Source organism: Scomber japonicus, chromosome 4 (genome assembly GCF_027409825.1).
Source record: "Scomber japonicus isolate fScoJap1 chromosome 4, fScoJap1.pri, whole genome shotgun sequence".
Classification (NCBI taxonomy): Eukaryota; Metazoa; Chordata; class Actinopteri; order Scombriformes; family Scombridae; genus Scomber; species Scomber japonicus.
Genome location: NC_070581.1, coordinates 20,567,159 through 20,593,067, shown reverse-complemented (window position 1 = coordinate 20,593,067; position 25,909 = coordinate 20,567,159). Strand labels below are relative to the sequence as shown.

Here is a 25,909-nt window from a genome sequence, read left to right as displayed (position 1 = left end):
TCCCTTGATGACCCTCAAGAGCTCTAATCAGGGTGCATGTCTTTGTTGATTGTAGCATAACTATGCAGATGCCTCAAATTGGCAACACTATCTGTCCAACAGTCAACTTTGCTTTGTTTGCTATGCTGATCTGCAGCTTCACATTTCTCCACTTTCTATACCCTCCCTCGGGGGTGTTAGTACTGGGTCCTTGGCTGATATGTCTTCCAGCTCTCTTCTAAATGCATATGGCAAAGCACTTGTAGCTAAAAAGTAGATGTGGTGTTGATGGCCAGCCATGTCCAGGCTGGTATATCATCTTAAATGTATATATATGACTGTAATCTCAATGGCCATCTTTTGGTCCTTGCTGGTGGTTTTTGACTTAGGGGTGTAGGTTGTGACCATCAGAAAGTCGTGCCATAAAGAAGCACATGGAATCTTTTTGCACGCCCACACTATGGCGAGTGCCATGCTTTCTGTCTGTGAGTAGCATCACTCTACATCAGACTAGTATCTACGATCACGTGTCTCTGTATAGGTTGAAATAAGCCGTAGCATGTGAGCTGGCTAACTGCCTCTTTAGCCCCACAAATTCTGTTTCTTGATCTTTTCCCCATGTCTACTTGCTTGACATCTTTGTGAGTCTTTTTTAGAGGCTCAGCAGTGGTGGCCAGATTGGGGATAAATCTGCCACAGTAATTGAATAGCGCCAAGAAGCTTCATATTTCAGCTGCATTTGTTGGTCAGCATGCATTCTCTATTACCTCCACTTTTGATTTTGCTGCCTTGATGCCAATCTTGGAAAGAATGTGACCCACTTTCTGCTTTTAATAGTGAATGGTTTCTCTTGGTGCAGTCTCTCATCATGCCATTCTGGATGCTTGTTGATCTGTTGCTTCCATTGCCCTCGCAATTTACTGAAGTCCAGTGAGGTTCAGATTTTTCTCCCACAGCAGTTGTCTATGCAGCGTATTGCAATGGCACCTGTCAATCACTTTGTCCTGCATAAAATCATCTCGGTTTTCTCCGAAGTTGCAAGTAGCAGCCAATTTCTTTAATCTGCTCACAAAAAACTGTCCACAGATTCCCCCTGTGCTTGTTCCACTTGTCTAAACACATATGTCTCATAGGAAATATTTTTCTGTGGTGTGAAATATGTATTCAGCTTTTTTGATGCTATTTCATAGTCTCCTTCTTCTCTCATCTTGTCAAACGTGGAGAAAATGTCCTGAACTTCTGAGCCAGCTCAATGCAACAATTAAGCTCTCTTCCTCGTAACATCTTGTATCCCTGATGCTGTGATATAGAGTTCTCGGACATTACCCTGGTCAGTGAAAACATCACAGGGTGAAACCGTGGGTAGACTCAGAGTCATGTTGTTCCTCATGAGGTTTGCTTACACTAGCTTGCTTTTGAAAAACATACGTTTTTACTTCCTTGTTAAGAGTCCATAACAAGTGTTTTCTATATCTCCTTGTCACCAAATGCAGTATTCTTTTTTTTTAAAGATTTTTTTCAGGCACAGAAACCTTTATGGACAGTGGATAGACAGGAAATCATGGGAGAGAGAGTGGGGTGTGACATGCAGCAAAGGTCCGCTGCGTACGTGGCATGCGCTCTTAACCACTCGACCACCTGCGTGCCTGAAATGTAGTATTTTTAAGCCAGCATATTCATAGATAAATCCAATCAGAGTCAGTACTGTGAATCAGAACATGTTTTTTAACTCCTACAGCTTCCGCATCAATTCTACACACACACACACAGGACAGAAAAAAAAGATTTGAGGTTTTGCTTTTTGCTTTTCTTTTTCTGAGTTTCCTTGTATATAATATTTCCACACGGTACACACACGTGCATATACACTTTTACCCGTGTGGTTTGTAATGCTGTATGATGTACTTCTATACACATGGTTACAACAGAGCACTCAGCACACTCAAGCACACAAACAACACGACACCTAACCACCAGACAATAAAGCAAATGAAAAAATAAAAGCTCCGATTCATCAAATTCACACAAGACTCCACCACCCAGTAAATTAAACAATATTTCATAATCACTCTGACAATAAGACAAGAGACAGCAATTTGGGATGAGAGCGCCTTCTCAGTGGCGAAGCGCATACAAACACTCACACACACACACGGACACATAATTATCAGAGCGGACATGCTCTGGAGACCCCAGACACTCCCCTAGTACCTGCCCAATCAACTGTCCAACAACAGACACCCACCCAGCCTTCATTTGTCTTGTCTGTGAGCTTATGTGTGTGTGTATCAAGCTAATTACCACCGTGAACCATCCCACACACAGACCTAACCCAGACATTGTGGCGCTGTCCAGGGACATGGGAGGTTGGTAATTAGCTTTCCATTATTACAACACACACGCACACACGCACACACACACACAACCTTATAACACACATACACTTCAGAGGGGTAGTAGGAGGGTTGGGAGGTTGTGTTTCAGGACTTGTTTTGGGTGCAAGGACACTGTAGGAGGTCATAGTTAACGATCTGTGTTAATATTGGTTGCTAGTTAACTAAACATTTGATCTGGTCATCACCATTGTTCAACAGACAACAGCTGGACCAGCAGTAAGACTACTTTTTGGACCAGAATAAAATTGTATCCACTTGATACTTTCTCTTGAAATCATGAGTCATAATTCCTACATTAAGAAATATGTGAGAGAAACCAACAAACGAAACAAAATGATGTGTCAGGTTAAATCTAAGATGGTGACGATACTTTTTACCTGTGAACTGAAATTCTTTGTTTTACATTCAGTAAAACTCAGCAGTTCACATACTCAATAATTTTGTGCTCATTACATACTGTTAGCACTGGATTGTTTGCAGCAGTAATTGTGTTAATGCTATAATTGTTGTAATTGTGTCCAATTACATGGTTATTGTTTATCTGTCTGAATGGAAAGTAGATAGAGGAGGATGTAGAGAATGAGACATTAGTCAACTGCAATAGAAAAGCCAACAATAACACAAACACAGTTCTGCTGCTCTTCAAGAAATCTTCACATTGCCAGAACCAGCTCCATCTTGGTGCCATATGTAGTGTGCAGGAAAATGGTGCAGGTGGGTTGAAGGTGTAAAAAATCTCATAACTCCAAGCTGGCCCAAAAAGTACCCCCATCCCACCTCTGGCCCAGCTGTTGTCTGGGGGTGTGTAATTGTGTCAAAACCGTCTATTCCCCTCCAAGAGCGCCTCCCTAAAGCAGTTAGACGCCTCCCCCCACATGGTCCTGGGCATCATCATTTTCCAGCAACCATCCATCTTCGGCCTGCGATTAATTCTCTTCATTTCCGAGCACAGGCCATAAATCCTGGCACACTTAATTAATTTCACGGCCAACGCGGGGCTCCCGTAAAGCGGGGATTGTTCTCGCAAAAGCCCATATTAATTATGCTATTTTACAGCCATCTCATTGAAGGCTGTGTTTCATCTTTCATAATTACATTTTCAACAACAACAGGGGCAACAAAAGGAGTCTAATTATGGATTTGGCGGCATGCTCCCTTGTAATAAGTCAACGTTAGCATCGAGCCCACGACGTGGTGCTAAGGCGTTAAGACACAGCGAGCGTAGAGTGGCCTGGCAGAATCGATGTGGGCTTCCATGTTTTATTATTGTTACTGTAACTATGATTTTAGCTGAGAGTACAATCAAAACGCAGAACATATTGAAAGCATTTGGTGGGCTGTTGGCATAAATTGTGTTGATGAAGTTAGAAGAGATTATTGTCACTTTGAGGCTCTGGTGATCATTACTCTTGTGATGGAGCTCATTGAGTCTCTGTAGTGGAGCTTGTCAGCTGCCGTCCTGATGTTCAGGCTGCAGATTCTCCCTCCTGTCAACGCCTCAACTCATCATGCAACACAAGTTTCCCTCATGCGCTCTAAATGTGCTTATAGACCACAGAGAAGCACCATAGTTTGAACAGATTAAACTAAAACATTTTATTCACCAATTCAAACTGTGTGACACACTGACCTGAAAAAACTTCAAAGCATGATTTTCATCCCCGGGCCTTGTGTCATGTCCCCCGCTGTTGCACTTTCCCACTGGTCTGTGCCACAGGTCACCACCCAGTCATGATGGGTGACAGAGCCTCTGTTAACAGCCACCTACACACGTCGTCCAGCATCCAGCCTTCCACCCACACACTCCTGGAACTGAGCAGTAATAATATACTCTCACACATGCTCATATAACGCAAACCGTAAGTATGCTGTGATGCATGGGCTGTCATGGCTGCCTAGTTGGTGGTAAAGTCGAGGCAGAAGGCCTGTGCTTGTTAAGTCATGATGCCGGGGTGTTGGCTTGACAGACATGTGTTGCAGATAACTGACAAACAATCACAATTTCTATAATTCGTTGAAGAAAAGAAGTTTACCAAAGATTGTGGCTGCTTTTTTGGCTGTAAATTTGATTTGCTTGACCCTGCTTTTCAAATGAGAATATTTGTTGCTTATGTCTGTTTTAAAGTGAAGATCTTTGGGGTTTTGACTGAACTTCATGAGATCTGGGAAATGATAATGGAGACTTTATTCAATAGCATAATTATCAAAAACTTATCAAAAGGTATATGTGCAGTGTATACCAATGAGAATTAACTAACATACCTTGAAGAAACCCAAGTGTGGTTGAAGTATTGTTATTACAAAATCATTTAGCTGAGCTATGTGCAGTCATCTTGTCTTCTACTAGAAAAGACAGAGGAGACATACAGCCATGAAGATCGCTGATTAAATGTTGAGAACTAAGGCATGTGTTGTGTACGTTATCAGAAGGAAGACAGTAACCCTAAAAGTGAATTTACGATGGGGACTGTAGTAATAATAGCCACCTTGCTGACCTGAGAGTGCAGCTATGTCACCTCTGATCAGTGGTGTTACAGTCCACTGCCGGATAGTCCTTTCACTTCCTATTAGGCTCCCCACACTGAGAGTCTGCGTGAAATGGCAAGGGCCATAAGTCCTTTGACAGCGACCTTGAACATATGTGTGTCTGTGTTCATCCATGTGCAACAACTACCAGCATCTCCGCCAGTGTGTGTGTTTGTGTGTGTGATATCTCTTCCTCCCCTCTCCCCTCCGCTCCTTCCTTGTCAAGGCCATCAGTGATCAGTGGAGGTTAAAAGTTACAAATCACCCCTCCTCCCCCACTCTGCCCTCCAACCCACCTCTTCCCCCTCTTTCCCCTCTCCTCCCCACCTGTCCTTTACACTCGCCCAGGGGAAGGCCTCTAGGGGCCTGGGTCTCATTCGTATTTGGGGCCATGGCTCCTGTTGAGGGTCTGCGGGGGATCAGAGGCAGCGGAGGGCAATTACTCCTCTGCTTTAATTGGCATTATCATTTTAGAAGGCTGACAGAGATGGATCACCTGGCAGGACCCTGCTACTGTTGGTATTGGAGCAGGGGGATGGATGCGGAGGGGTGTGGAAAGGAGAGAAAGAAGGTCTCAGCCTGGTGGGCACAAGGAAAGCAGATAAGGGGAGAAGAAAATGTAGTTGGAAGAGAGGAGCACAAAATGAAGGGCAGAAGCGAAGAAATAAATCTGACACAAACATCATCTTAACAGCCTGAACAAATAACCCCCATTACAGAAGAAAGGTGCGTAGAGGAAATTGTGTGGGCCAGTATCTCTCTGGGTCTGTGAGGATGTGCTAGCCCTCATAAATGTGTGTGTATGGCTGATTTTATGCTTGTGTGTGTGCAAGGCGAAAGGGCAGGGGAGGGGGAAGGAGGTGTATTAGTGTAACCCAGTGTGAAGCCTGGCGAGGGCCTAACGAGCAGCATGGCTGTGGCTCCATAACTCAGGTCCTGTAAAGCTGTCAGTGGAATTAAGAGGCACCCATTATAGGTGCCCATACGAGTGCCTCAATGCAAAATACCAGTCTTCTCCCTGGGGCCAGCAGCGCCAGATAATTTTAGATACTTAGTGAATCATCTTCAAAGCTAGAGCCAAGCTTTTTTATTTCTGTGGTTACTGCTTCCACACTCTATACACATTCTTATATTAGGTTTGGAAACTTCATTTGTGCTCTCTGAGTTCAAGTTAGCTTCCTCTTCTTCAGTGCTTCTTTCATCACAGACTCCCAAGTTCTCCCATCTGAGAGTACCCTCAGATTCCCAGTATCCCCGTAGAGACTGAACTAGACAACACGCCACAAAAACACAGTGATGGATCAATGAAAAATTATTATGAAGCTGTCTAACCTGAATTATTGCTCTGTCTGTTGATAATCCCTTATTTGTCTCTTCCTGACATCCAACAAAATCTGTCAGTCTGACTAAAAAAAGCGAGGGACGGCTGATGGAAGATGATGAAGTGAGTGGAAGGAGGGGATGTGGGGCCCTCGCTTCCCGCCTCTTTTAAGGAAAGAACATACTTGAAGCGAATGCTGCGCTCTCTCTCTCACTCTCTCTCCCCCTGATATGAAAAATGAAAACTATAAGGGAGACAATAATAAAAATAGCAGTGTGAGTGGACAGGCCAGAGCAGTCCATTACTCACAGCTGCTTTGGGCTGCGTGGTAAAAATGTGCTGCTCACTGCAAAAGCATGCATCACCGCTGGCCCAAAACAAATGGGCTGTCTCCAACGTATTTACCTCCAATTGTTCAAGCATTTGTGGGGAGAGCTACGGCCTGTCCAAACAACTCAGGCCTGTCCATCTGAGGGACGAGAGAGTAGGTTATTGGGAGACATGATGAGAGAGATGCCGGATGCACCGCATGATAACAACATAGGAGAAAAAGGCTTAGGGAGGGGGTGGGGGTTATTCTAAAGCTGGTAGAATTTGAAAATGCAGGTACAAATATGGAGTTATAATATATAACATATATGTAGTTATATTTGTATAGTTAAACAAAACTAAATGACAATCATTTTCATTTATAAGGCAAATACGCTCAATATTAGACATTCCAGTTTCTCAAACAAAATGATTTCCTGCTTTTCCTCTCTCTGTTGCCTGTCATTTAATTTAATATCTTAGACTGTTGATTGGGAAAATTAGCTATAAGAAGACATCACCATGAACTTGGACGGACAGTATCAGGAAACATAGGATTCAGATGAGGGAATGACCAGAAGCAAGTGAAGAGGTAATCATATGGTTGAAAAAAACTCTAGCCTGAAATGCATCTTTAAACGTCCCAAAGTGGTTACAAAATTCGGCTTGTAAAACATTTTTGTGTGAAATTCGTTTTATTTATGTTTAGAAATTCTGGAAAGGAGATAAGAGTGAAGACATCTCAAAATCTGTCTTTCAACAGCGGAAAGACATTAATTTCTACATTTGTTTAAACAGCAAGTTCATTGACCTGGAAAGACAAGCAAATCCTCCTGTGAGTTGTTATTTCTTTGTGTGAGTGTCCATATGAATGTGTGTCTGAGGAGTATCAGTTTCATGATTAGAAATCTATTTGTTTTCCTTGTGAAGCCAATGATGATTTTGGAAAGCGAGACGAGGAGAAACGGGAGTGTTGTGTGTAAACAGAACAGAGGAGACAGAAGGTGCGAGGGAGTTTGATTCAAATAAACCACCAATTCAACTCATCTCGCCTCCCTATTCCTATTGACTTTAGTTTGAGAGTGTCCCTGGGAGGCTGTGACTAGAGACCTTGAATAGCGGATAATAATTTAATTTGGCTGAATGTTTTTAGGCACTTATCTTTCTATTCTTTCATTTTCGATTTAAAGGGCGATCAGAACAACATTGGACCCCTGTGGAGCTCGAGGCTGGGGCCTGAGCCGCCTTCATAGTGCAGCTTTACAGCTCAACATCTCCCATATCCTGGTGTGATACAGCTGTGCTTAATGACAGAGTTCCACTCTTAAACGGCCCTCCTGATTAAGATGGCTCTCCACATCGCCCCTGTTTATCTCCAGTGCGGTCGTTAGCCGGAATGAGCCCGCTAATGATGAGTAGTTTACAATATGGCACTCTGGCATAATCGGCCTCCTGTCATCATCTTGTGACAGAGAGGATCCCGCCCAATTTCAGCCTGTAGCTCTTTGCACGGCGTACGTCTGAAAGACAGCAGATTTAGAGAGCATCACAGTGATAAACAGGAGCGAGTAAACATATTTCCTGTTATGATGATGTGCTTAAGTACGTCAAACATCGCCTGATGATGAGTACATCAAAATAATAAGCTGGAGGCAGAGAAAAGCATCTCTCTTGTTTCCATATCATTCCAGGGAAATTTGCGATAGAGGTGTATGTAACAACTGCATTATTATTACTCCTGCAATATCATCGCTGACTGCTGTAGGTTTGATGTGTGGATGTGTGTGTGTGTTTGTAAAATGAGGATATAAAATGTATAGAAAGTAATAAAATAAATGAAGCTTAAAGGAATAATGAAAAGGCCATTGAGGAGCGTACACAGATGAGAGAAAGTGAGAAGTATAAGAGAGGGAGAGAGAAAGAGAGAGCTGGTTATTTAATTTATGTGGGTAGGGGGAGAGAGTGGCAGTGATACATGGGTTTGTTAGTCAATTGATAAAGGAGAGGAAATTTCTAAAAAACATTCATCACAGAGAGATATGGCCACCATACATCACCTATTTGCAAACAACGAGGGCTAATATTTATCCCTAGAAGGGACAGAGTGACCCACACACACACACACACACACACACACACACACACACACACGCACACACACACAAACACACACAAACTGTGACTCACAACTCACCATGACCTAATTAAGCAAACAGAATAGACCTTAATTGGAAAAAGAAAAGCTATATTCTAAAGAAAGCAAATATAATGGCAAACATCACATCCCTTTATTGTAAAACTGAGTGCTTTTATACTGTTGTTGTGTGTGTTTTTTAAAATACCGATACATATTACACCACAAGTGAGCTTTTAGTGCTGCAGTGTTTGTAGTACTGGAGTGTCATGAAGAATAAGCCCAGATAAGGGAAGCAAAGAGGAATCTGGTAGGCCTACATGGTTAGTTGAATGTTCTTACTATGTCTTCTATGTCAGAAAAAGACAGTGGAGTGTGAGTGTGTGTGTGTGTGTAGGCACATACACTTAAAACAGTAAGCCCTAGCTCTTGTACATACACACACACACACACACACACACACACACACACACACACACACACACACACACACCTACACACACACACGCACGCGCACACACACACACGCTTTCCCCCTGTAATGTATTAGATGTTGAATCCTTCTGATACATTGCCACAGGCTGAATCTTTTATCTTTCCCTCTTTCCTCATTCAGTGGACTACGTGCGTGGAGACTTTTAAATTGTCAAGGCTGAAATTTAATTATTTAATCCCCCGTGATCGATCATTAGTTAAAACGCCCGATCCACAAATCCTACACACACCCACCCTTTATCGCCACCCCCCCCTCCAAACCACCCAGTAAGACAGACAGCATTTTAAGGGAAGGGGGCGGTGGGTCATGTTTCATTCACAAAAAAAAAAAAAAACCCAAACATAAAGCAAACAATAAATACACTTTGCAATCCCCCACCAGCAGTTTCCATTTAATTCAACAAACAAACAAATAAATAAATGTGTAAATAAATATGGCCACTGTGCAGGATGGGTGTTGGGTGAATGTGTGGACGTGTGTGTGTGTTGATGTGTGTTGGTGTGTGTTGGGGATGTATTGGGGGCGTCTTTGTTGCGACTTATAGTCCAGATGGATGACTTGTATGGGGGAGTGTATTTATTTTGCGGCGAGGCGACATCAGGAGATTTGTTATTCCCTGGCGTTGCCGAGTTTTTCACATTGCTCCACATCCCTGGGACCATATTTCATCCCCACACCCCCAATCCCCAAACAGATTTATTTACAGGCTCTCTTCCTGTACATATACACCCCCTTCCAACACATGCATACATACTGCTACAGACACATACTCATGCATATACACTATAAACAGCAGACGTGTTCAAGCACTGAGGGCCATAAAACACAACTCATCTGAAATCAAATGTATGCACACATGACACACTTACACGCAAATATGTACACACACAGGCCCGCTTTTTTTTTTTTTTTTTTTTGTACATCTGTGATGCAGCATTCTGTATAAGTGTCCAATAAGGATATTCAACAGTATTGTAATTTTACCATTCTGTTTAGGTCCACAGCCTCCTCATGATGGGGGTATAATTGCTCTCATATATTCCATAAAGCAGAGGGTCCTCTCTTCAGCTTGGAAAGAGACAAACTGAGGAACCAAATAAGGAAGTAAGATCTGCTATAAATACCAAATGATTGTTATAAATATGCCAAGGAAACTGTGCCAGACACTTGAATTTCATTGCTAAGTTCTGCATTAATTTATTTGGCTTTTTAACAAGAGTTTTTCTAAGAGGTTTGTCCCTATTATAGTAAACAATACATGCAGCGATTCTAATGTGGGAGCATGGTATACCAGTTTGATATGCACATAATTGCTTATTTTTATTAATTAGGCTTATTAGAAATCACCTCCACCTGTACAGCCAGACTTAAGTACCAGAGTCTATTATAGGTTCATTGTTTTTTTGAGGAACTTACTAAATGTACATAATCAGTGTGAATTCTGTCATGCACATTAGCATTGTGATCCTTTACTACAACTCTACAGGCTAGAAGCTGATGAAAATAATAAGAGAGTTAAAGTGCATACACAAACACTTTGAGTCTAAATAATAAAATAAGAAGGCTTTTTTCTTATTCCTTACCTTTGGTCTTGCAAAACAAGTAGCTGTCAGGGGGGCTGGGGGGTGGGACAGTTTCCCTGGAACACAAGAGAGAACAAGACAGAGAGAGAAAGGAAGAGACATAAATGAAAGATTAAGAGAAATGACGATAGAACAGGTAAAGAAGAAGGGTGCAAACAAAGAGTAGAAGGCCCAATCGAAAACCATCCCTCACACCCCCTTTGCAGGAGGGAACCCAGAGCTTCAGTCTCTTAATAAAGGGGGGTGGATGTCATGAAATGCCAGGCACTCTGCTTAGAAATGAATAACCTGGGGATATGTGTGTGTGTGGGTGTAAGTGTTCATATGTGTGTGTGTATGTGTGTGTGTGCACGCGTATGAAGGAGGAGGATGTTAGGGGTTCCTCAGCCCTGGGTCTCTCCCTATCTGTGTGAGTAATGATTCAGGCTGCCAGTGTAGTGGAGTCGCCCCATCTATAACCATTTACACAAAGGCACACATACAAACAAATACACACACACACACACACACACACACACACAAGAGGATTAATCAGACAGGAAACGGGGCAGGTGGATGGACACAGCAGCAGGCTGGGTTCATCCATTCACTTCTAAAACAGACGCGCTGTAAACACACAGGCAGAGTTTCAGGCGCTGACCAACCAGCAGCCTCACTGACAGCTTCACTAACACAGACGAAGAATGTTAAAATCTCTCTCTCTCACACACACACACACACACACAGAGAACTCAAATGGCTAAAGAAAATACCTCATTATATTTTTATCAGTCTTCAAACATTACTCACAGATCCATATAGACAGTGAAAGAGTTTCTGTAATCATTTCTCCTATGCATAAGAGATCAATTCCTATCTTGTCTCCAATGTAAGAGATGGACAAAATCCAGTATTCATTATTAGTCAAATCTAGTGGGTATCTTCCAAAGTTAATGTCCTCTTAGTACAAAATTCACCCTTTTTGTTCCTCATTACTGGGCTGCAACAGAGAGATGGTGAGGTGATGAAACAAAGAGGGGATTGTGTACTAAAAAGACAGCAACCTTGAAAGATTCATTCTTGTTTCATCTAACACAGATGAAGAATCATATTAGCTTCACTGTAGATGCTGTCCTCTGTCTCTTACGTGGTAATTGCATTATAAAGGGATTTCTTCAAGGCAAGTGAGGACAGGAAGAACAATTACAGCAACCAATAACTCTTTAAATGTACATTTGGCCATGTAAGTATTGTTTTAAGACAGACTTGAAAAAATGTGAACCTATCCTTTAATGATTACATGTAAAAAGTGCAAGAATAGACAGAGGAAACATTCAGCCAGTAAATAAAACTTCCATTACATTACGTGATGTAAGTGAACGTGAGTCTTTCGTAAACAGAGCTTGTCCTGTGGCTTTAGAGTAGGTTGGGGTGTGGTCCAGTGGTCAGGGAAATGGCCGGATGACCTGAACTCTGCTGAGTCATGTCCCAGGTGAGGGATAGAGCTGCCTCCACTGGTCTCCGGGACGTGCACTTAACCTGCAGTAATTACTGGAAACAACACTGAGAACATGGCAACATGGAACTCGTGGAAGTGGCTGGAAGATTTTAAATTACTCTGAGCCTCTTGAGGCACACTGTGGGAAAGCCTGCCAGGATTGTAATGTGGATGTTCAAGTTGTTTTCATCTTTTGCATTTAAATATCAGACTGGAGCCCATCACAACTAAAAGAACATATTTGTAATTGCAATGTATAACCTTTACATCCTAAAGTCTGTAATACAGGGACAATTATTAGATACATTTGGGATTGCCATCAGCAGCAATCACACTTGTATGGATAATGACCTTACAAAGTGAGGCACAAATGGTCAACATTGATTGGGTTAGTAGTGAAAGGGAGGAGGAGAGGAGTAAACCAGAAAGTGAAAAGCGAGAAATCAGGAGGTAGAGTGGTAAAAAAGAAAATAGGTTAAAGGGAAAAAAAGAAGACAGAAAAAGTGGAGGAAAGAGGCAAAGAGAGAAAGAGAGAAGGACCCTGCGAATGAGATCCAAATGGCTGCTAAAAATCATTAATCTTGTGGGGATCTATGTCAGCGAACGGCGGCGACACAAAGAGCTCTCGGAGCAGCAAGGAGAGCAGCTCAGTGACCCGAACCCAATTGGCTGAGAAAGGCCCACCAGGCTTTAATAGACTTTTGCTGATCCGACACTTGTTTGCTGGGAGCCACAAAGAGGCGATTGCAGGGGCTGACAGGGGCCTGCAGGCCCGGGGGCTCAACTCCTGGCCCATGATAAATGACCCAGGGTGGGCAGGGCCAGGGCCAGGGCCAGAGGAGAGGGGTGAGAGAGCTGAGAGGCAAGGAGGTCACCCAGCGAGGGAGGGTGGACAGAAGAGGAGAGAGGAAGAAGAAAGGCATACCGAGGATTGAAGAGTAAAGATGTTTGATAAAAGCATCGTCTTTGGATCCACAGTGAACGACAACAGGTCCAGAGATTATGACACGCAGGGAGAGTGCAGGGTGGGAACCTCCTCAGGATGATCTGATCATCCTGAGGAGGAATAAGAAGCAAAGAGAGAAAAAATTAGAAAGGGTGGACAAGGAGTAAGGAAAACCAAAAAAACAATAGAGGAACAAGAGAGGAGAGGAGCAGCAGAAAAGCAATGTCTGAAGAAAAAGAAGCACCTGCTTGGCCCTTATGCCTAAAATGCCCGGTGCAGCACCCACCTCTAGATCAATCATGCTCACACACTCACACAGTGGCACAAAACTGACCTGGGGTCAGCCCGCTCGTATGGACAAGCCTTTTCTGGTTTTTGCAGGTGAACAGTGGAAATGGACCAACTCTGATCATAAACAATTATACATTACACGCTTGACAGGAGAATAAAAAGTCTTCTCAGATTTTATACAGAGCCACTTGAGACTGATTAAAACCCTTTCATTACTCTTAGCTTAATAACATACTGGTGCTGTACATGCAGTGGATGACGCATTTTTTCCAGAATATTATATGAAGTGGAAATTTAATATAAACCAGAGATATGGTCTGACAGCTCCATATGCAGACAATTAAAGAAGGCCATTACGAAGGATGCTCCTCAGTGCTGACAAGTTAGAGAGCAGAGAGATTCTGTGCGAAGCAAAATAAACTAGTAAAGAAAAGATCATTATTATATGTCAGTTTTATAGGCACAATTGAGTTAACCATTTAAAAAGAGAAACAGGTGCTACTTATTAGTAGAAATGATCATTATCATGTTTTCAGTACATCATAAGAATTTAGTTACTTAGTTACGTTTCTTCCCAATTACAATGACCACTTATTGGCTTTGAAAATACAGATGTAAATTGTGGTTATGACCAGAGAATACAGGCTTTAATTATGCTATGCCTGCACTCTGATATTTGGTTCTTGTGGCGTCGCCTCCATTCTGTGGTTACGCAGCCCTAGTTTATAATAAAACCCAGTGTTATGCACAAGCCTCAGCAAAGAGCCAACTGGAAGGAAGCCAAACTATTGTACATAGCATTGCAATTTACATTAATGAAATGACTACTGCAAAAGGCAGATTTATTGTTCTTTTACTTCTGGGATTAAGCCAGTACAGTGCGTACTGACATTTATTTGTTGTTATATTTACAACATGTCAATCAGAGACATCTAATCTCAGAAAAGGCCTACAATTATGCCTTGGCCTCCCTATCATATTTTCATCCCTCCCCCCTCTAAAAAAAGAACTGCATATCACTGATGATACACATCAAACTATTAGCAATGAATAAATGCGCCACCAGAGGCGCCCTGTCACAAGAAATAAACCTTAATTTTCACTGCAAACAGAACTCACGGAGTAAATGGTGAGACTGTAACAGCTATAATAACCCCTGTGAATAATTAGGAGTGTCAACAGTAGGCATGTGCACAAGGAGGCCAGGCAGAGTGGATTTAAAAAAAAAAAGATAAACAATTGATGTTCACTGTCAAATCGATACTTTTTCATATTAATGAGATTGCCAGACTTTGCACTTATCTCACCTCTTGTTTTCCTCAAAGACTCCTCAGTCAATTATCCCTGATGGGGACGTTAGCTTTCTTCAGAGGCTGGCCTTTGCCTGTTTACACAGACGACACGTCTTAATAATACATGTTTTCACAGAGATAATCGATCAGTCTGGAGTAAACAAAAATGCCTGAGTAACTGTGCAGTTGTAAACGCACCACGTTAAGATTGGGTATGCAATATCGACACTGTATATATAATCAAACCCAGTTTTAGAAACAAATGTAAACTGCCCTAAACGTTTTTGCTCAGTCTTTTTTTTTTTTTTTTTTTTTTTAACTATAATTTGCATTGTATGCCACAAAAGAAAAAAGAAAAGAAAAAGAAAACAGTAAGTGAATTAATGCAAACACCTGTTTACACACTGGGATTCCGTTTTGAAAAGTGCATCATCCAGTTGAAGTGATAAATGCATTTTGAATTTTGCTGTAAACTATTTTGACTTTTGGCAAATTTACGTCGTTTTTAGACATATTCCCTTAGATTCATTCTGTAACACCACATGAATGCAACATAAACCACATGGCAGCTGTGTGGTCTATTACAGTGAATCAAAAGGCTGAAAAGTTTAAATTCACAATTCTAATTTTAAAAGTTATCCAGGTGAAAAAAAAAATCTGCAGTCAAATCAAAGCAGCAACGGGTAAAACTTGTGGAGGTGGAAGCCGGGGCTGCACAAGCTCGTCTCTTTTCTCCCTCCTGCGTCAAAGCTCATCAAAGCGGCACTTCCGAAAGCACCGTCTCTCCATCTCCATCCCTCACTCTCCCTGTCACAGGCCTTCTAGGACGGCTACCTTCCGTTTTGTTCTGCGCCATTTCCAGGAATGGTCGGGGGTACCATTACAGTTAATCATTACGCACGCTAAAGACCACCAAATAAAACCAACTGTTTACCTCAGAGAGACAGAGAGAGAGAGAGACAGAGACAGAGAGAGAGAGAAAGAGAGAGGGAGAGAGATAGTTTGTTTCTGGATCTAAAAGAAAGAGAGGAAAAAAGTATTCCTTGTTGTCACTACATCCTCCTATTCAGACGAAGTTTGAGTTCACCCAGATCCAAAAGGGTCTTGGCAACGTAACCCGGCCTCCGGACAGCAGGTGTGCATGTATGGATAGGTCCCCGGGTCGGCACTGATCAGTGTAGAAATCCATATTAGTACAAGAGAATCATGTCTCTTCCTATACAAAGTCCAAGGGCCTCCTGTGTGAAACCAGCGGGCCTGTTGCAGGTGTGAGATGTGAGCTGTGGGAAGCTCGGCAGCCACTGCAGCCTCCGTGCGTCAACTGTTAAATGTAACATTTTAAAGGTGATTTTATTTCTGTTATTCATTCCTAAAATCCGTAGGATGGGACTCTCATTAGGGGCGAATAAGCAAGCATCAACACTTTTTTTCGCTGTCCATAAGCACACGGATCACTTAATAGATCATTAACCACCGATATGCTGCTGACATGGACGCTTTTTTACATCTCGTCTCTCCATTACAGCCCGTTATTACCGAAGGGGGAGAGCCGCCGGCAGGCCTGCCTGGATCTATTAGACGGTGGACTCGGGCTATATTAGAGAGCATTACGACCTAATGGGGCTGCCGCCGGGTCGGCCTCGCATGGAAGAGGTTTTAGAGCAGCTCGGCACGGCACGACTCGCTCAGGGCGCTTTTGAAGTTGGAGCTGAGAACTGAGAAGCTCGCCTGCAGGTTCAGCGAATAAAAAGAGAACAATTTTAACTACCTGAACGTTTTGATACCGGCAAGAAATAGAGGTTTGAATGTGTGCTTCAGTGTAACCAGGCTGCTGCGCTCTAAGGCTGAAAGAGATAAACTAGTAATCAGAGTATGTTAGATGATGACCATTCACTCTCTATAATAAATCATACAAGGACTAAAAACAAGCCTTGTCTTTAAAGTGCACTTTAATTAGCTTTGAATCAAAATAACCTGTTATAGTAAACAGTTTGGTCTAAATAGTGCTATAAAACTAGTAATCACAGCCTAATAATAAATACATTAGAGTAAAAATAATAATACTGATAACAAACATAAAAAAATAAGAGAAATAGGTAAGTAATAGTCATAAATCAGTCAGCTGATTCTGTAAAGTTTTTGGTGTTTGCTTCAAAAATGCTTGGATGCTTATAAAAGTCTTGATATTCCCTTTAAAACGTGTAATTTTAATGTATCATTTTAAGATTTTAGAATTTATATTTGTATCTTTACGTTTTTCAACAATTAAATTACCAAAACTTTCACTTGAATTTGGTTTAAAAATAGATTTCAATATTGTAAACCATATTAAGATATTATGACTTGGTGAGTATAGGTTATGATTTATGGCGTGAGTTGGATGAAGAGTTAATCTATTGATACACTGCCTTACAACTCAGACCGATTAAGAATTTAAAACAAACAAATAAGCCTTTCATTATCGGATCTCATCTATGGCAGCCTCCTCTTACATCCAGCCTGATCAATATGCTCTGGTCGCGGCTGTGCTCAACCGTGGATATGAGGTGGAAAGGAAATGATAATCCAATCGATCCTTCAAATGGACTCATTTACAAGCAGTTTCCTTTTTTGCAGAGAAGCGAGACATTTTGCTCTCTCTTCTTTTTTTATTTTTTTTGTTCGCGGGACAATTAAAAATAAAGATCAAATCAATGATGCGCGTATACATCCTGGGCGATCACCCTATACCTGTTAGTGTCAGTGAGGTGATTAAACATATGACACCCAGTGTTTATGAGACTGAGGTGATAGGGATTAATTGTTGTCAGTCATAATTGCTGGATGTGACCTTTAAAACAAGCAATTAGCGCGGAGATTTAAAAAGAAAAAGAAAAAATCCAAGCACAAGATAAAAAGGGAAATCTGTGAGGAGCATCTGAGCAGCTTTTACCGGTTCGTGTGTTGCCCACGCAGGGGCAGCCTTGAGCCTGTTTTCTGGTGAATCCTCCCATGTTGTAATGCTGCCCGGTGTAAAACAGACTGTCCGAGCCAAGAGCAGCCTGATGTGGGAATCTGGGAGTAATAACATGCTCTGGACAAAGTCATCTTACTTTTTACCAGAAAAAATAGACTCAGTCCACAGTAATACTTGTGGAGGATTATAAAAATATATATTGGACTGTTTTGGTGGTATCATGGCAAAAATATTAGTGCATGAAGTTCAGTGCAGGAAGGTTACTGTGTTGTCACTATTGAGGATCACACAAACATAAGTGGTGCTTAGATGTTATTGTGATTCTTATTTATGAGCTAAAATACTGACCAAAGATGGATCAAGTGTATGTAAGCAAAGTGTGTTTACGGGCTAATACATTGTATCCTTGTTTGTGAGAAAGGTCAAGACCCAACTTTTATGATGATGAACTGCATATGTATTTGCTGGAAGATACAATCTTCAAAAAAAAAAGGGGGAGAAAGGGAAAAAAAGTAATTTAAAGAGTCAAATATGTCAATTTAATCTAGAATCTTAAAAATGAAAAGAAAAAGCTTAGTCTCCAAATCATATCAATTTGTTTCAAGCACTTTAATGACAAATATTGTCACGAAATGACAATATTCTTCTTGACAGTTAGACAGCTGTGCTTTTGGAAACAACTGGAACAATAGTCATTCTTGAATTTCTCACGTTACAGTTTTAATATTGGTTTTCTAAGGGAGTGTTGTGCCATATGAGTTTTATTAAAAGATGTTTTTTAAGTTTACAGCACTATGGCCAATAAATCACTCACATGACTCTCATTAAGGTCTGTCATAAGAGAAGACAGAGACAGGGAGCTTTGCGTTACACCGGAGCCGAGGATAGTGTCCATGAAGTGGAGGCATTTCTCTCTCCCTCTCCTCCACTTTCCTCCCACCTTCTGCTTTTAGGGAACTCGGTCAGCTGACTGTCTGTAGCTGTCAAGACTGTGTTGTGCGCCCTCCTCTCCTCTGTTCTCCTCCTCCTTCTCTTCCTCTATTTCAGCGCGAGTCCCGCTCCCATTGGAGAGTTGAGCGCTACGGATCCTGCCTTCCAGGTCGACGTCACGGTGCGCTATAAGGATAAAGCGCTGGCTGGCTCCAAGCGCAGTCTGCTGGATACCAGAGAGTGGGAGAGAGTGAGAGAGGCGAGCCTTTGAATCTCTGCGGTGCAGAGCTGGAAAAGCGGCTTCTCAGCGAAAATCAGACGCCCTATTTACTCTGCTTATTTGCTCCTATTATTTTCCTGGAGAAAAAAAAGGACTTACAACCAAGAAGTTGCAACGAGGACTGGTGCCCGTCTCAACGAACAAACGTGGTATTTCTTTTATTATTATACCCTATTTATGTAGATTTTTTTTGTGAGTACACTTCTACTGAAAAGGACTGAGCTTCTTTTTTTTCCCTTTGCACTGAAGCGCATTGCTTTCTACCTCCTGCCTGGTCTCTCTGCCAGATTATCCCAGTAGAAGTAGGCTATATGACGCAAACCGAGAGCAGAGCATTAGCCTGAAAGTTTTCCTCCACTACTTTTTTTTCGTTTTCCTTTTTTTCCCCCCACCAATCATACGGTGTTTCATGCTACAGCAAGTCAGTGCGCAGCGGTGGAGGAGCCAAAAGAACTATTGCATGAAACAAGAAAGGGGAGAAGAGACGCTGATTAATAAGTCAGTTTTTGCGACGCTTGCAAGTACAGTTGCATATCTGCAAAAAAGTCGCGACAGCAACATGAGTGCAGAGCTGAGCATGGGCCCGGAGCTACCCAGCAGCCCTCTGGCTCTGGAATATGTCAATGATTTTGACCTGATGAAGTTTGACGTGAAGAAGGAAGGCCTGGCAGGGCTTGAGCGCAACGGGGTGCGCCAGTGTAACCGTCTCCAACCCCAAGGCTCTGTGTCATCCACCCCCATCAGTACACCCTGCAGCTCGGTGCCCTCTTCACCCAGCTTCAGCCCCACAGAGCAGAAAAACCACCTAGAGGAGCTGTACTGGATGCCGAACAACGGCTACCACCAGCAGATAGACCCGCAGACACTAAGCCTGACCCCAGAGGACGCAGTGGAGGCCCTTATTGGAGCCACAGCTCACGGCCACCCTCCGCCTCCGCATGTTCAACAGCAGCTGCAGCAGCAAGGCGCTTTCGAGGGCTACAGGGGCCCGCATCACCACCACAGCCACCATGGCCACGGCCAGCAGCACCATCACCCATATGCTGGGGGCATCCCCCACCACGCCGATGAACTGTCCGGGCACCCCGGCGGACACAGCCACCCACACAGCCAGCACCACCATCACCACAGTCAGGACCCCGACAGCCCGTCCCCAGTCTCCCCAGAGTCACACCAGCCGCTCCATCACCATCGCCACCATCATCACCACCATCCACACGGCCACCTGAGCCAGTCGGGGGGGCATCACGGCTCCGGGGGCGGACTCAACGTGGAGGACCGCTTCTCTGACGACCAGTTGGTGTCCATGTCGGTGAGGGAGCTCAACAGACACCTACGGGGATTCACCAAGGACGAGGTCATCCGTCTCAAGCAGAAGAGGAGGACCCTGAAGAACCGGGGCTACGCACAGTCCTGCCGGTTCAAGCGGGTGCAGCAGAAGCACGTGCTGGAGAACGAGAAGACGCAGCTGATGAACCAGGTGGAGCAGCTGAAGGCGGAGATCAGCCGGCTGGCAAGGGAGAGGGACGCCTACAAACTCAAGTGTGAGAAACTGACGGGGTCAGGGGCCAATAACGGGTTTCGCGAGGCTGGCTCAACCAGTGACAACCCTTCATCACCAGAGTTTTTCATGTGAGTTGTCATAAGCCTTTTCTTGTGAACCCCTCACAACAAACTTTCCCCTCCACCCCCCATCTTTCCTTTCTCCACAAATGACTGACTGGCTGATGAACAAACGATGATAATCCACACCTCCCATACTGTTTATGATTATACTAATAACGGTAACAATTAGCCTATATTCATATTAGAAGAATAATCCATCGAATAGTATTCTCATATATAATCATCTCTCCATCCACGTGTCAACTGAGATACAAAGAGCAATTTAGAGTGTCTGATCAGTCGCAGCATCTTTGTAGATTAGTTGCTTGTAGTGAAGAGACTTTTTTTTCTTCAAAGAGGAGGATCGGCTGATGAACTTTTTTTCCCCCTCCTTTGAGGCTACAGCTTTTAATAATCTGTAAGTAGTGTGGGATGGCGTCGAGGCAGTTGTCTTGTAATTTTGTTCTCCAAAAATGATGACACTGTTATGAAACAACAAGTAGGCCCGGCCTCGCAGCCCGCAACACTTGAGACTCACATTCGACAAGTGGGCCCGTATAATAGATGGAGTAAAAATCTCCAAAAAGCAAGACTCCACTTTATGCAAATTTAACTTCTGTCTACTAACCTGGGGGGTGGGAGGGTGGGGGGGTTTGGGACATTTTATGCAACATCTCATTGATTTATTGCCTGCTTGGTTATATTCGAATATATATTGAAACAAAAAATCTGCATTAAATATTAATCCTGCATGCTGGACATGTACGGTAATAATTTCTATTTTGTACTTTCATCTTCTCGTGTATATTAAGAGCATGTTGTTGATCTGCGCTTCTCCATAGTTTTTGGGGGGTTAGAGAAATGCAGCGGGGACAGAACAGCAGGACTGCCGGTGCAGTATCATATGGTGTGGGTTTCTTTGGGCTTGTAAATATTATGCAACCGCAAAACTGCACAACAAGATTGAGGAGGCTGGTTTGAACTTCTTTCTTTCTTTGTGTTGTGATTTTATCTCATTTTATGATTTTATGATTTTTTTTTAATATTCTAGGGTAATAATTGTGACAGGATTGCATTTTTTCCAGTTGCATTTAAATACAACAAACTTTGTGTGTCAAGTGCACTTTTTGGATAATTATTTGTTCAGTTTTCATTTTGAATTTTGTGCAAACCTCCCTCCAGGAAGACATACTATGATACTTATATTGTAATATTATTCAAGTAAGGCCTACGTGCAAGTTTGAGAGTAATATTTGGGCACATGTGAAGCTGAAAACATGTGGCCACAATATTATTGGACCCAGATTGCACAGAAGAGGCTGTTGCGCACCAAGGCGAGGTTACAAGTTTTCTACGTACTGTTAAACAGCAGTATAATGTGGGCACATGCTCTCTGTCATTTTCAATTACACGTGGCTTTTGTGGCTCTAATTCAGAAAGTGCTGTATTAACTCTCCAAGAATCCACTGCAAAGGTCTCATTCCGATTGGCGGCCACCTGTGGCATTTCAACACTGGGCCTCATATACTGATGATTTATATTTTTTAAACAATATTTAGAAGAAGTGCAGCAACATACTTGTCAGGAGATTTATTAGAGTTAATATTTAGATAAGCGTTTTAATACAAGGTTTGACTATTAATGCTCTATGTTTTCCTGATTTTTTTTCTGCCGGTCAGTAAAAAAGGGGATTCAGGTGGTGCAAATTCTCAAAATGAAAACAATGTGTATGTTATGTAATACATTTTTTTGTCTTGGTCTTGTGTTTTATTATTATTTGATGATTCTGGTTCTGCTGGCCAGATGCATAGTTAAAGTTTTTATTTTCATGATTTAAGTTAACAACTGTCAGATCATAACGAATAAGCATGGTGCTTGCATTTAAACTATTGTTGAAAAGTCATGCATTTAAACAATCTTTCGTTTTTTACTGATTCAACTGTGTTGAAATCGAACTGAAACTGCAGCAGCGGGTTGTTGTTTTGTTTTCACCAATTCCATGTACTTTGCGATGATGGGGATCAATTTTCAATCCTGTTTATATAAATAATAGTTAAACACTTAAATTTGAACTGTTCCATTCAGGCTGGTTTCTGTTTTGTCTTATTTTTTGGTTGTTTTTGGAAGAAATTGTTTCCTATTTTGCTTATTAAAGTCATTCAAATGGCAATAACTCCCTCTCAGAGTTTTTTTCTGCACCCATAGGACAGATCTGTGATGTGATGGCAAAATCATGTGCAGATTGAGTCATATTAGCAACACATTAGCACTAATTAATTATCCCCCACACACACAGACACACACACACACGCTGCAGAGACAGTCGCGCCAGAGCACACTCACTTTTCTGCCAAAAATAAAAAAGAACAGGTTGTCGATTGCAGCCACAGCACTAACAGTTAAGAGGCAGAATTTTATGCAGAGCTTTTGGAAAATTATTTTCTCTTTTAAGAACCATTTTGCACCGACCTCTAAACTGTCCGTGGCCTTTATTTTATTTTCTAACTTAAGAATCATGTGGAAACTTTGGATCAAAGCCTGCTGTGATTAGATCAGGACTTCCACCGGGTCTTGCCGTTTATATGGCGCTGCAGGGCTTTGGCACAGACATGTCAGGGCTATACATGCTGCTGGCCTCTGCTGGCATGCTGACTTCTGCAGAAACCCCGCCGTTACAGGAGCGCACGGTAAAAGGAGATCTTTGACCTTGCAACATACCGGAGAAGAGACGAAAAACCCCAGATTTACATTAAGTGTTGAAATAATTTTTGGAGTTTCGGAATGCATGACTTTGAATACACTTACAGGCTTGATCTGGTGTGGTGTTACACAATTTGAGCCTTAAAAAAAAAAAAAAAACTCCGACCCTGTCTCCTAATGCGCTAACCCAGACCTCAACTTCAAAATAATCCCGTGTGCGCGCCTGCGGGTTTGATATTTTTATAGTTAACATTAATGGAGTTTATGAGTGCCATGTGTCAACACGCTTGCAGCATATTAGAAATGCATGCAAATATGTGACCAATTTATCAAGTTCAGGGATAACAGCCCCCCCTCAATAAACAATAACATTTGCTTCACAACTGGCCGTGAAGCGTTAAGCATTAAAACACATTTCGACGCACAATTATCAACAGACACTGTCATTCTTGAATGTGCATGTGCAGATAATGTGACAATAGGAGCAGAGAAGAAGAAGGGAGTAAGTGTTGATCAGGTCCGGGTCTAGAGTTTCTGGTGTCAGAACATTATCTGCCCCGTGTCTGCACATTCTCAAGGACAAAACCGCTAGGAAGAGAATCAACCAATGAGACCCGGGGAAGGCGAGTCCAGTTTACATTCTCTCTCCCTCTCTCTCTATCTCTCTCTCTCTCACTCACTCTCTCTCTCTCTCTGAACAGAGCCACTGCAGCCTGGGGGCATGAGTGCAGCTGGGGTGAACCAGGAGAAAGAGACGTATATTTACAGTTATGATAATAACACAAAATAACAAAACACATCTGTTTTTTTTATTGTCTAGTGGGGATCATTCTCACCTTATTCTTTAGATTTTTATATAAAAGCTGCTGTGTGTGTGTGTGTGTGTGTGTGTGTGTGTGTGGAGGAAAAGAGGAAACCAGGCTCTGTGTATTATGTATAGTATCATATGGTCTATTATGGCTTCAGAACTCACCACACTTGCTGAGACTCAGCTGGACGCACACAACTGAAAGTGAAAAGCGTATGCAGGCTACGAAATCAAGCAAAATAACCATGCAGTAGTTTAAGCTGTCAGCAATTTCACAAAATAGGCTCAAAATCTGTTTACACCTCCTTTATAATAAATAACTAAAAGTAATAAATGAATATTTCACTATTAAAAAATGAGAATGGTAATAATGTATTGAAATCTGATGGACCCATAACACAAATTGACCCAGTGAGGTGTATCTGTGTAATATTTTGTTGGATTTTCACTGATTTGCGTCTTTGCTGACTTATTTGAATTATGCAGTATGTGCATGATTAAATTCTTGCAGAGATGACAGCCCCAGGACAATTTTTTGTCATTTTCTTACATGCAGGAACCTTTTTTAAAATTTTGTGAAGAGCGTGTTTTTGTTGAGAACCAATGATGTGTAAGACTTCATAGAGAAATGTGTTGTGTAAAGAGAAAGTAAAGGGGAAAAAAGGCAGAGGGGGAAAAGTAGAGGAACGCATCAGCCTCAGCTCAGCGGAAAAGCCAAGGACACAGTGACCAGGCGTACTGTAATGATTTTAGTCTCCGATCACACATTCACGCCCCCCCACAGAGATCCTATCTGCATTCAGCCTGCTCTGCCAGCCTCCACCTCCAGCTCCTTGTACGAGCAGCAGCAGCAGCACTGATGAGCCTATGGACGGCAGCCTCAAACGTGGCCGGCTTCTGTTTGTCGCCTGGACCCCACAACATTTTAAAGCTCAATACCCTGTGAGCTACTGCAGCTCAGCAGCTTTTAGACACTCTCACAGCGTTAGTATTAGCTCTGCTGCAGGTATTTCAAAGTCTCTGAAGTGTGTTTGCACATTTCTCTCTGCTCTATACATTCAGACATGAAACACCAGGAACACATTTGCATCTTGCATAATTTGTAATAGAGCGTGAAGTCATCTTTGTGTTCATTTTACTGTATTTATTCCTTTTGCAGAACCATATATGGTTGTTTTAATTACCACTAGCTTCTGTATGGTTAAAAATTCCATTGAGGCACACACATGCACACACACAAGCAGTCCATCTCCCTGCAACACCAGCAGTCCATTGACTTTCATTGGAAGTGACTTGCCTGCTACTCTAAATCACAATGATTTCCTGGGGAATTAAAGCAGGCTTTACCCAGGGGACACACATACAGACACACACACACACACACACACACACACACACACTGGAAAGAATTAACCAGTTACTGAGTGTGTTCAAAAGCCAGTGAAAGCACAATGAAAGCAGGGGATGAAAAAAATGTGTTGCTCTAATTAGCCTTTGTGTTTTACTTTCAAACTGATGTCAGTGTCCAAGGCGCTGAAAGCAGTCGCTTGCGGTTTCCAAGTATTCACCACATCTCATAGGTGTGTGTGCGTGTGTTTCAGACTGGCTGCTGGAATCTGACAGTTTTCAGTGCACTGGACCCGAGTCAATGGCAATCAATCTTCACCATCTTCCCCTCGTCTCTCCCTCATCTTGCTCCTTCCTCGCCGTCATCTTCTCTCCCTCAATCCTCAGCCGAGCCCGGCCTTGTCTGGAGTTCAGATCAAGTCAGCGTCACTGCATCTGTTATTCATCTCCAGCCTGTAACATCCCACACACTGCAAGCACACACACACACACACACACACACACACACACACACACACACACACACACACACA

The 25,909-nt window shown here is 42.5% G+C and overlaps 1 protein-coding gene across 1 annotated transcript; it reads left to right on the top strand.

The window, feature by feature from the left end:
- The first annotated feature begins 18,867 nt into the window (after positions 1-18,867).
- On the top strand, positions 18,868-22,694 carry mafba (v-maf avian musculoaponeurotic fibrosarcoma oncogene homolog Ba). The gene has a single exon (XM_053317528.1). The coding sequence runs from the start codon at positions 19,326-19,328 to the stop codon at positions 20,550-20,552; it is 1,227 nt and encodes a 408-aa protein (XP_053173503.1). The 5' UTR covers positions 18,868-19,325; the 3' UTR covers positions 20,553-22,694.
- The last annotated feature ends 3,215 nt before the right edge of the window (positions 22,695-25,909 follow it).

Coding starts and splice junctions, on each gene's coding strand:
- mafba (XM_053317528.1), top strand. CDS start 19,326: ATGCTACAGCAAGTCAGTGCGCAGCGGTGGAGGAGCCAAAAGAACTAT.